Raw genomic sequence first — 11,529 nt, 5'->3', positions numbered from 1 at the left:
GTGGGGTTTCTCCTAATATATTTTGCTTTCATTCTGGAATCTTCTCTCTATTGCACCCATCAACTTTTCACAGAGTACATTCTCTTACCTCTTCATCTTAACCAAACCTGGTTGTCTAAGAAGGGCATATTTGCTTCTCAGCTCTACTGAAAAGAAGTTGCTCACTGCCCTATTTTATAGGCACCAGCACACAATGCTGACATTCTCCTAGCTCCTTCCCATATTCTTAAATCATTTATTTGCAATCTTCATGACAAAACAATTCACTCATTGACACCAATATTATCCAGCTATGAAACATTATACTGTTGCCCTCGGAGTCCTTTACTAACAGCCCACTTTCTTTTCCTCATTTATTAAAGACTTTGACACTGGCCTCTTGATCCTTTTTCCCATCTTAGTCCCTCAGTCCTGCCACAGTGTTGGTAATTGCAAGATTTCTCACCATGTGGATATACCATTAGACAATGTGACCTCAAAATGACTAGACCTCCTTATAGCATCTACTATCTTCCACAATCCACATGAGAACCTCACATAATGGCCTCAATTAGATTCAGTTGTATATAGCACTTTCCACCTCCGTGGTTTTCATAAATTAGAAGCTATTTACCTTTATCTGTACTCTAACTCAAATAGCATTTGATTTGTTTGCTTTTTGAGGACTTGAAGAAGTTAATTATGAAACCTACTCCTTTGTTGGGGAATGGGAAAAATAGCTCTTTGACAGACTTTTTTACATTATTCTTGGAATTTGGTATGTTAAAAATGCCCATTTCTTTTCCAGTAACTTTCATCAGTTTATTTTTCCAGAAATTCATCCATTCCCATCTTGTTTTCATATTTCTTTTAATGGAGTTGAGCAAGGTATTTTCTTAAAATTCTTTGAAATTTTTCTGTATTGTGGTCTTTCACTCATTTCAACTCTAAATTTGTGTGTTTGTGCTTTCTCTCTCTCTCTCTTTTTTTATTTTTGGTGAGGGAAATTGGCCATGAGCTAATATCCGTTGCCAATCTTCCTTTCTTTGCTGAGAAAGATTAGCCCTGAACTAACATCTGTGGCCATCTTCCTCTATTTTATATATGGGACGCCACCACAGCATCGCTTGATGAATGGTGTGTAGGTTCGCACACAGGATCTGAACCTGCAAACCCCAGGCTGCCAAAGCGGTGCGCACGAACTTAACCGTTATGCCACCGGGCCGGCCCACTTTCTCCTTTTTTGATTAAGTAAGTTAGTGATCTTCCTCTTTCTTCTCGTCTCTCTCTCCTTCTTTCTCAGTCTCTCTCTCTCCCTCTCTCTTTCATTCTTTGTTCTTTTCCTTTTTAGTGTAATTTTCTTCCCACTCTAAAGGCAACCAAAATTATGAAAATACAATGTTCCAAACATTTTTTGATACATTTACAACATATATGCATACACACATGTCTAATAACATTTTTAAGCATTTTCTTTTGTTTAATTTTAAAATATTTTAAAACTACATCTGGTTTTACAGTAGGAAAGGAGTGAGACCAGGGCATATTAGGCAATTAGAACACACTTTAATTGCTTTGTACACAAAGTGACGATTTTTATTGGAAGTACTCCACTTTTATTTAACAGTGCTCTGAAATTTTTAAAGTGTTCAGGGCTCTTTTATTTACCATCTGAGGGATAAACCTACATACATTGCCTAGTACTTTCCTTAGGGCTATCTGCATTTCTTTGTTTCTTAGACTGTAAATGGTGGGATTAAGCAGAGGTGTCAGTACAGTATATGTCACAGTCATCAGCATATCTTCAGGGAATGAGTCACTATCCTTGGGCGTCAAATAAACAAAACAAGCAAATCCATAGTGGATGCACACTACAGTGAGGTGAGAGGAGCAAGTTGAGAAGGCCTTATACTTCCCCTTTGCAGAAGGCATCTTCACAACTATGGACCCAATGAAGACATAGGAAATCATAATTAAAATAAAGCTGGCCACCAACACAAAGGCAGAGAGCACAAAAATAGCCATTTCATGCTACAAAGTGTAATCACAAGCAAGGGAGACCACAGGCGAGATGTCACAGAAGATGTGCTGGATGGTGTTGGAGTCACAGAAAGACAAGTTGAATACAGTGATGATGATGCACGGGGAAACCAGGAACCCAACCACCAAGAGGTTGCCATGACATGAAAGCAGATCTTACAGGTCATCTGGATGGCATAATGCGGTGGGTTGTGAATGGAAGTGTAAATGTCATAGGACTTGGCAGCCATGGTGAAGCAGTTATTACCTCCTAAGCCTAAGAAGATAAACATCTGTGTGACACACTCAGAAAGAGAAATGGTCTTACTCTCTGATAGCAAGTCCACTAACATGGTGGGGGGAGGATTACCATAGTGGTACAAGTTTCTGAAAAGGACAGGCCACACAGGAAAAAGTACATAGGGGTGTGAAGGTTGTGACTGAGCTTGATGGCCACCATTATGGACACATTTGCAACTAGGATGGTCACGTGGGAGAAGAAAATCACTACAAAGAGGAGACTCTGCACGTCTGGGATACTGGAAAATCCCCACAAGAATGAGTGTTCTCATTGTGGTATGATTGCCTACCCTCCTGATGTGCTCAGAAAGTTTCTTCCATAGGTGCAGAGATGCTTGAGGTTAAGACTCTGAGAACATTGTAAAAAGCTCTTGTTGCACTGAGGTCACCTGGGTTTAATCCTGGCCCCTTGGATAGTATAAGGTAGCTGTTGATGAGAGCCTGAAAAAGGGAAGCTAGATATATCTGAATGAAGTTAAGGTCATGAGTCTGAGTGATGAGGAGAACGATTCTAGTATGATAATCTGTATAAAAGACGTAGAGACGGCCCAAATATCCTCTTGTATTCTACTGACAAAAGCACTCTTTATCTCTCTCTTTTCCAATCAGGATCTGCATGTAAGAGGGAAAATATGAATAAGATTGGTTTGTTCTGACCCACTGGATTTTGTGATACCACATTTTTCAAATGCTTTTTGTGATCTAATGATACCTTGGTACTCAGAAGTGCTTAATAAACTGTAATCAGTGAAAATTTCCAAAACAACTTTGACATTTCTTTCAATGCAACATTATCTCCATCAGTGCCCCCCACAATGCAGTGGCTCCAAGGGTGATAACTGTGACAATGACTAGACCAGAGAAATGAATTTAACATGTAACTCTCTTGGGTTCCTATCTATGGTAATAAGTGAAGCTTGAGATATACAATATCATTAGTTCTTAACACAATAGTTCTTAAGACATATCAATAATTTTTAAGTTCTTAAGTACTTTTCATTGAACTTCTTTTCCAAAGGCCAAATATAATACAATGTACTAATTTAGAAGCAAAATGATCTTGAAGATATTATCTCATTCTAGAATGGTTTTTCTGGTCATTATATTTATAAAGTTCAGTCACTGCTAAAGGTGAAGGGAAAGAAAAATAGTAAGGAATCCTAAGCAGTGCATTTGTTTAGAATTCTATATAGAGACTGCATGGCCTTTGCGTGCCAGATGACTTGTAGCGTCCTCTTTACGGTAAAAGGTTAACAAAATCCTTTGACTTCTCTAGACAGAATTGATCTTTTTGAACTTTCTATTTCCCCTAAGTCCTGAAAAAAAAAAATGGAATGTCAGCTGTGTTACATGCAATATTGCTTATATCAAAAATTATTCTTTCATTGTAAAATGCATCTAGACTGGGAGGGCAATATATGAAATATATTCTTCCCTGAGGGCTGTGATTCTTATAACTGGAAACAATGCTTGCAGGAACCCTGAAACTATATCTGACAGTTATAAAATATATTTGTCCCAATTATGGTCATGAGATTTCTCAGGTAGGATGGCTCATCTGCCTGAGCTGTCTCTTGGGATCCAATGTGAAAACCTGTGAGGCTTATGCTCGCCAAAGGGAAATGCCTAATACAATTGCCGGCATGGTGGATTTTTCAGTTATGCAGTACTACGTGGGTGTTTTGCACACTATTTAGGCATTATTTTTGGTTTTCTGTGATTGTTCCCGTTTAAGGTTTCACCTTCTTACCACCAAACCCTCCCACTGCCATTCTGTGTCTATCTCAAACTCAGAAGCTTGCATTACGAGGAGAGTGGAGGAGTGTGTGGTCAGTGTCTCTGGCAATTCCTCACATTTCTACTTCCCTCCCTCTACTCCCCAGGCTGCCACCGGCTCCTTCACTGGTAGAGTGGAGAAGGGACAAAAGGTAAGCAATAGCAAAGGCTGTACTTAACCAGAGATCCAGCCATTTCCTCAAAGTTAGTGTTTTCCAGGCATGAGTCAGACGTCATTTCCTCACATTCCAGGGCTTACATGCCAAACTCTGCATGATTCTCAGATACCTCCTTAATTGTCTTGTGATTGCGGATGGGGCATTTTCATCTTAGTTTGAGTTTCCTGGACGGCAAAGCCTGAGACAAGGGTTTGGCTTCATGTACTTTATTTGGGAGGTGATCCAAGGAAGCAGGAGAGAGGAAACAGGGAGGGTGAGACAGGCAAGGAGGAAAAGCCAATACAAGGTCACTGCTGTAGCAACATTGGCTTGATTCCATCGGGACATGTGAGAAGCCCAGAGACTGCCTTCCAGAATTTTTAAATTGAAGAAGGAGGAAGGATGTTTATACACTGAATTCCAGCCTCATTATTTGGGGGTTACCCTAAGGTTTTAACTACTCCCCACATCAGAGATGTGGACTGATCAGGCTGCTAGTGACTTCCCAGAAGGTCTTAGGCTTCAGAGAAGGACTGGGACGTTAAATGGAGATGTTAGTGGTTATCTCTGGAAGCAGGAAACCGACAACGTGAGTTATAATCACCCGTACATGCCCTTAAAATCATAATTGAGGCAAGAGTATATGATGTAGGTATCAAAAGTGTGTGGTACAACCCCAAACCCATACCACCTCACCCCAAGGTGAGGGAAGGGACAATGCCACTCCAACAATTCACTCTATAAATAAGTCCACTCTAGAAATCGTTTCACCACTCCTCTAGACACATGCCCTAATATGTCCTTAAATTGCATAATTAGTTAAATATTCTTGGACCAGTTATAGTTTTTCTCTTTTTTGGAGAGTGGGGTGGGTGAGACCACACTGAACAAGTCCTGACTTGGTGTTCTTTATCAATATTATCTTAGATTAGTTTCCCTAGAAACAGATCCTGAGAAGAGTTTTACAGTGATTTATTCAGGAGGTGCTGCCAGGAGAAAGTGGTGAGGGAGTCAGGGAAGCAGGACAGGGAAAGGGAGGAAAGCAAATAAGGGTGTAATTTCAGGAAAAGTCCTGATTCTGCAGTGAATATTATTTATATAGTCATAATACTATAAACACTTATTTAATATTTTGTAGTCAATATATAGAATTTATAAAAATTCTAATTACAGAACACAGTGTCAAGGTACAGGTGACTGAAATAGGGAAGCCAATTTTGGGAAATGAGCTGAAGAGAAGTGTAAGTGTATAGATATCTTTATCCTCATAAAGTAGGGAGTCATAGATATTTTCTATAAAGTAAAATAATTAAATGTGAAATGTGTTTTACATCAAGTTTCAAAGTTTAACAAAATATAAAATCAAATATAATTATATTGAAAGGATGGAAAGAATGGAAGATACGTGTGTGTCTGTATGAATTTATGTGAATGGCGGAAGTGTGCAGAATGTCAATAGATAAATATATAAAAATTCTGGAATCAATAAAAAATGGTATAAGCTGTAGAAATAAACATTTTAAATTCCAAGTTATTTAATTTAGCTTTGATTAAAATTAGAGTTATAACCAGAGGACTTATAATAATAGCTGGAAACTTGAAAGACTAAGAAACTGAATTTTGGGGCCGGCCCCGTGGCGTAGTGGTTAAGTGCGCGCGCTCCGCTTCTGGCGGCCCGGGTTCGGATCCCGGGCGCGCAACGACACACCGCTTTTCTGGCCATGCTGAGGCCGCGTCCCACATACAGCAACTAGAAGGATGTGCAACTACGACATACAACTATCTACTGGGGCTTTGGGGAACAAGAAACAAATAAATAAAATTATAAAAAAAAAAAAAAAGAAACTGAATTTTTAAGTGACATAGACTAAGATGACGATGAACTGAGCTAACCATTATATTTTGTTATATAGATATGAATAATGTTGGGAAAAATACATATGATCATTAGTTAAAGAAACTGAAACATTGTTTTTTGGGGGTAAGATTTACATTTATTCTCTACTTCACCGGAATAAAATTGATGTCTATTAGCAATAACTTTACCTGTGAGATTCCACTTTAACTCTACCTGCTTATTGTTATATAACTTTCAGACTTGATACCACCACATTCTATTGCTTGCTTGCTGTGAGAAATGATTAATTTTTATTTTATCTTTGCAATAAAATATTAAATTAAAATTTATTCTCTTTTTTGATATTTAACTCATTGATCATTCTGTTCTGACTTTGTTATAATAAATACAGCAAATAATATCTGTAATGATCGTTTCAGACTTAGAAAGATCGCTGGTTTTCTCCTTGTATCAATTATGTTCAAATTAAATAAATAGTTAAACTAGCAGGAACACAGAGAGAAATTCCAATTTTTCTTTAGTAAATCACTATACTTATAGACACTGAGGTATCTCAATCCTGAAAGAGTCAAAAGTGGTTCCCTGTGGGGAGTTGGACTTCGGATTTGTAAAGGATGGGGCAAAGGACCATTGTTTTCTGTAGGGGCCATTTTGACTAAGTGCATGTAATTATATGATAGCATTAAAAAGGAATAATATTAAAATTTTTAAATAAATAACTCAATCTGGCTGTTGTGTGGAAGACCAATTGTGCATATAGGAAAATCAGGTAGCACGGCTATGTTGAGATGGAGAGAAATGGATACATTTGATAGGAATTTAGGAGGTGAGATCAACAGGGGTTGGTTATTGGTGAGCATATGAGAGAAAGTTAGGATTCTGAGTACCGGCTTGTTGCTCAGGGCCAGACTGTAGGTCTAGTCAGTTTTAGGGAATTAGGCAGAGTGCTGAAGATGGGGAGAGGACACTGTAAATCAGGGACTAGTTGGGAACCAGTAGTCATCACTTTGAAGTTGACTAGATGACAACAGTATTGAGGAGTACACATTCTAGCATTGACTCTCACGTGAATTTTAAACCTGGATTTAATTCAACCAGTTGAGCACATTTGGACAAGTATCTTGAAGTAAGCCTCAGTTCTCTCTTCTATAAAATTAGGACAATCAGAATACTTAGCTCAGCAGATTATTGCTAAGATTAAAAGAGAAAAAAATGTAAGTAGAGTGTTAAGTGGAGTGCCTGGGAATGAGTAAGGTCTAATAAAAGTTGGTTGGTATTATTAGTGCACAATCCATCCAGGGGTGCATCAGGAGGTTGAGAAAGGACTCTCTATAATTAGAATTAGCAAAAGAGTTAGATTGAGTCTTCAGTTTGAAGATAGCTGTTTCTACCATCATCTCTCTAATCAAATAAGCCACTATCCAATAAGCATCCCTTTGAGGCATGTAGACTGATGTGGAAGTCATCCGAACCTCTTTTTACTTCACAGTTCTCTATCTATACAACTTTAAAGATATTTATTTTATACTTTTTGCTAAAAAAATATATATGTCTTAAATAAACGTGTTATTTAAAATTCAACTTTACATGGCATTCCTCCCCTTTCCCCAAGGCACCTAATGGACTGCCTTACATATATCACATGAAACACTTGTAAAATGAACACATGTAGAATGACTGAAGTTAAGGTTACCATTTTATGTTTGAAGTTTAGTATTCCTTAACAAGAAATATCAAAGTAAATTTAGAACAAATATTTAACTATGAGATAATATTTTATATTATACTGCAATAATTATCAAATGAAAGTGTATCAACTGTTAGATAGAAAGAAAAAAATGATAATTTGAGAATTGATAGAACTCTTAAAGATTACTTATGTTTGTGTGAAGTGAACGCTCAATATTCACTTGAGAATGTGATAATGATCCCTGGTGATTTTGAATTCACAAGTGAATCTCTAGAATCTTCAGAGATTTATACCCAAAGGCAAACAATAATAAGATAGCATGGACACTATATAACAATGACTTTGGATTAATTCTGTAAGATGAACGAATTCTTATTTCAAGAGGTAAGATTTTGGCTTTTGTGAGTTAATCTGATGTATTGATTTTCATTTACCGTTTGAGAACACTTTATTCTCTACAGTTGTACCTGTACTAACAGCCGTAGATGAGAAACAAGGCAGATGTGATCCAGCGCCAGCTAGCAAGTAACCCTAGCTGAATTAGCCATTTTCTACAGTCTATTTAGTATGCATAAACCAGCATAATTCCAGACGCCAGGATCCTCATTTTTTCACCCTTAAGACTAGAAACACATATGATCTTTCCACACTAAACTTGGCACTCAGCCATAATGTTAATAAGTTCAGTAGCTTTGAGATGCTTTGGGGACTTACTGTTGGTAAATATCTTGTGGAAAGGCTGCCTTGTTTATTGTTCTGAATGCTTTAGCTTACAGGCCACCAACCGGACACTTTGGACAAAGTCAAGAATATAAAGTCAGAAAACTTGGAGATGAGGTTCAACCTGGCCACTCGCTGGGTGAACCTGGGTAAACTTAATTTTTTAGGCTGGAACTTTATTCAGCTGTATGTTATGTTAAAACTAATATTATTTCATTCTGTAATACTCCAATTAGAAAACATTGTTACTTTAGTAAATGATTTGATTTATTTGAATAAATTTACTTTAATTATGTCTTAGATATTAATGATCTAATGTTTTGTATAGTAATTAGATGGATATTTCAAACTACTTGACAAAACAATATTTTAATTGTAAATATTAAAAATCTGTAATAAATTTTCAATAGGTGACTTCATTCATAACCTTAATTTGAAATTTCTTTCTATTTCTTCTTTGTCCTGTGAAGAAAATTGTATTTATCTGTTTAAAAAATGGTCTTGTTATACTGATAGAAATTGTGAACTTTGTGATTAACTAGGCGCTTCTTTTACACATTAGCTGTCAGAAAGTAGAAAGGGTAATTTACTATCCACCCATTTCTAGAGTCTCGACTTTATCATAAGTAAAATTTCATTTCATTTATAACATAGTTCCTAAAGAAATGGACTGGATTCAAACTGCCTTGGATTCACATCTTGATTCCACCACTTGCTATGTAAATTTAGATAAATTACTTAACATTGTCAAAGTCAGTTTCTTCATCTATAAATAAAATAAAAGCACTCAATATTATTTCATGGACATTAAAATAAAACAATATATATAAAACTCTTAACCTTGTGTCTGTAATTTAGTGAGCATTCAATAAATGTTAGCTATTACTCGTCTCCATTACATAATCCTGTATTTATATGTTTTTTCTTTTTTGTTATGCTTACCATTCCCATTCTATTTTGTTATTCTCATATGCTTATATTTTTCAATGTTTACATTTAAAGCCAATTTAAGAACATTTTATAAATATATAACATAAAGAAAAAAGATAGGGCTGGCCCCAAGGCTTAGGGGTTAAGTGCACGCGCTCCGCTACTGGCGGCCCGGGTTCGGATCCTGGGCACGCACCTACGCACCGTTTCTACGGCCATGCTGAGGCCGCGTCCCACATACAGCAACTAGAAAGATGTGCAACTATGACACACAACTAGCTACTGGGCCTTTGGGGGAAAAAAAGGAGGAGGATTGGCAATAGATGTTAGCTCAGAGCCAGTCTTCCTCAGCAAAAAGAGGAGGATTAGCATGGATTTTAGCTCAGGGCTGATCTTCCTCACAAAAAAAGAAAAGAAAAAAGATATACATTATTTGAAGTAGGTTTTCTAGTGTTTCTGCTAAAAATAATTTTTAAAATGTAGAAGACTAATTACACATCAATATACAAACCCTGGACTCTGAAGTAAAACAAAGTCCAAACTTAGCTTGAATTATTTGTTCATAATAACATCTATGAGTATTAATGAAAATGAAACCATCAAATTTACCACTTCTTTAATATAATGTTTCATCACAGGTTCATTTGTGTAGCAGCTACGTTGTGTCATGGATGCCCTGCGGGATGGGAACCACACTGAAGTGACAGGGTTCGTTTTATTGGGCTTAACTGATGACCCGATCCTTAGAGTCATCCTCTTCATGATCATCCTGTGTATCTACATGGTGACAATATCTGGCAATCTCAGCACAATCATTCTTATCAGAATCTCTTCTCAGCTCCGTCATCCTATGTATTTTTTTCTGAGCCACTTGGCTTTTGCTGACATAGGTTATTCATCTTCCGTCACACCCAATATGCTTGTAAACTTCCTGGTGGAGAGGAATACCATCTCCTATTTTGGATGTGCCACCCAGCTGGGTTCAGTTGTTTTCTTTGGGACAGCTGAGTTCTTCCTTCTGGCTGTCATGGCATATGATCGCTTTGTTGCAATCTGCAGCCCACTGCTTTATTCCACCAAAATGTCCACACAAGTCTGTGTCCTGTTACTCATGGTGGCTTATGTTGGTGGTTTTCTCAATGCTTGCTCTTTTACTATTTGCTTCTATTCTTTACTCTTCTGTGGACCAAATCGAGTCAATCATTTTTTTTGTGATTTTGCTCCGTTAGTTGAACTCTCCTGTTCTGATATCAGTATCCCCGCAGTTGTCCCCTCATTTACCGCTGGCTCTGTCACTGTAGTCACTGTGTTTGTCATAGCCGTCTCCTACATCTACATCCTCATCACCATCCTGAAGATGCGCTCCATTGAGGGGCGCCAGAAGGCCTTTTCCACCTGCACCTCACACCTGACAGTGGTCACTCTGTTCTATGGGACCATCACATACATTTATGTGGTGCCTAAGTCTAGCTACTCTGCTGATCAGAACAAGGTAGTGTCCGTGTTCTACCTGGTGGTGATTCCCATGTTGAACCCCCTCATCTACAGCCTCAGGAACAATGAGATTAAGGGGGCTCTGAAGAGAGAGCTTTCTAGAAAAACATTTTCTTAAACAATCCGTTATTTTATAGTGCTTGATATAATAACATACCATAAACATAATAATAAAAGGAAAAAGAGTATCTGTGGCAGAAATATAAGGGTCCATGTCATTAGTCAATGTGGAGATTTTTAGTAAAGGTAGGGAGTGAATTTTCTGATATCAAACTTTGTCAGAGGCCTACAGTGAGTTACCTTTAATAAAATTAAATTAAATTTATAATTATTCACACAAATTGGTTAACATGAAAAAATACTTAATCTGATGAAAATCCTTTTGAAATTTTATTCATATCTTTTCAAAAGTAGTTCTCTGCCATAAGTTAAGGTTAGTGTACCTCCAAGCCTTTACGACTACATTCATTTTAACTACAGCTTATTCTGAAATGAGCATCATATTTACAGTTATGACTGAGTACATTCTGAGGGGACGTGAACGAGTGGAACCAGACAATAACATTACTGCAGACGTTCTCCTTGCAGGAAGGTTATGTGCTGAC

The 11,529-nt window shown here is 37.3% G+C and overlaps 1 protein-coding gene and 1 pseudogene across 1 annotated transcript; one reads left to right on the top strand and one right to left on the bottom strand.

The window, feature by feature from the left end:
* Positions 1-1,599: 1,599 nt before the first annotated feature.
* Positions 1,600-2,582, bottom strand: LOC101393249 (olfactory receptor 10T2-like; annotated as a pseudogene).
* A 7,472-nt stretch (positions 2,583-10,054) lies between these two features.
* Positions 10,055-11,042, top strand: LOC101393489 (olfactory receptor 5P76). The gene has a single exon (XM_004418639.2). It carries the CDS (start codon positions 10,098-10,100, stop codon positions 11,040-11,042), a length of 945 nt encoding a protein of 314 aa, XP_004418696.2. The 5' UTR covers positions 10,055-10,097.
* Positions 11,043-11,529: the final 487 nt, after the last annotated feature.

This window comes from Ceratotherium simum, chromosome 7, assembly GCF_057802395.1.
Source record: "Ceratotherium simum simum isolate JZ-2026a chromosome 7, ASM5780239v1, whole genome shotgun sequence".
NCBI classification, from domain to species: Eukaryota; Metazoa; Chordata; class Mammalia; order Perissodactyla; family Rhinocerotidae; genus Ceratotherium; species Ceratotherium simum.
Note: the sequence above shows the minus strand (reverse complement) of the source record. Positions and strands in the feature narration are given on the sequence as shown.

Excerpts from the sequence above, each read along its gene's own strand:
- LOC101393489 (XM_004418639.2), top strand. The coding sequence starts at position 10,098 with ATGGATGCCCTGCGGGATGGGAACCACACTGAAGTGACAGGGTTCGTT.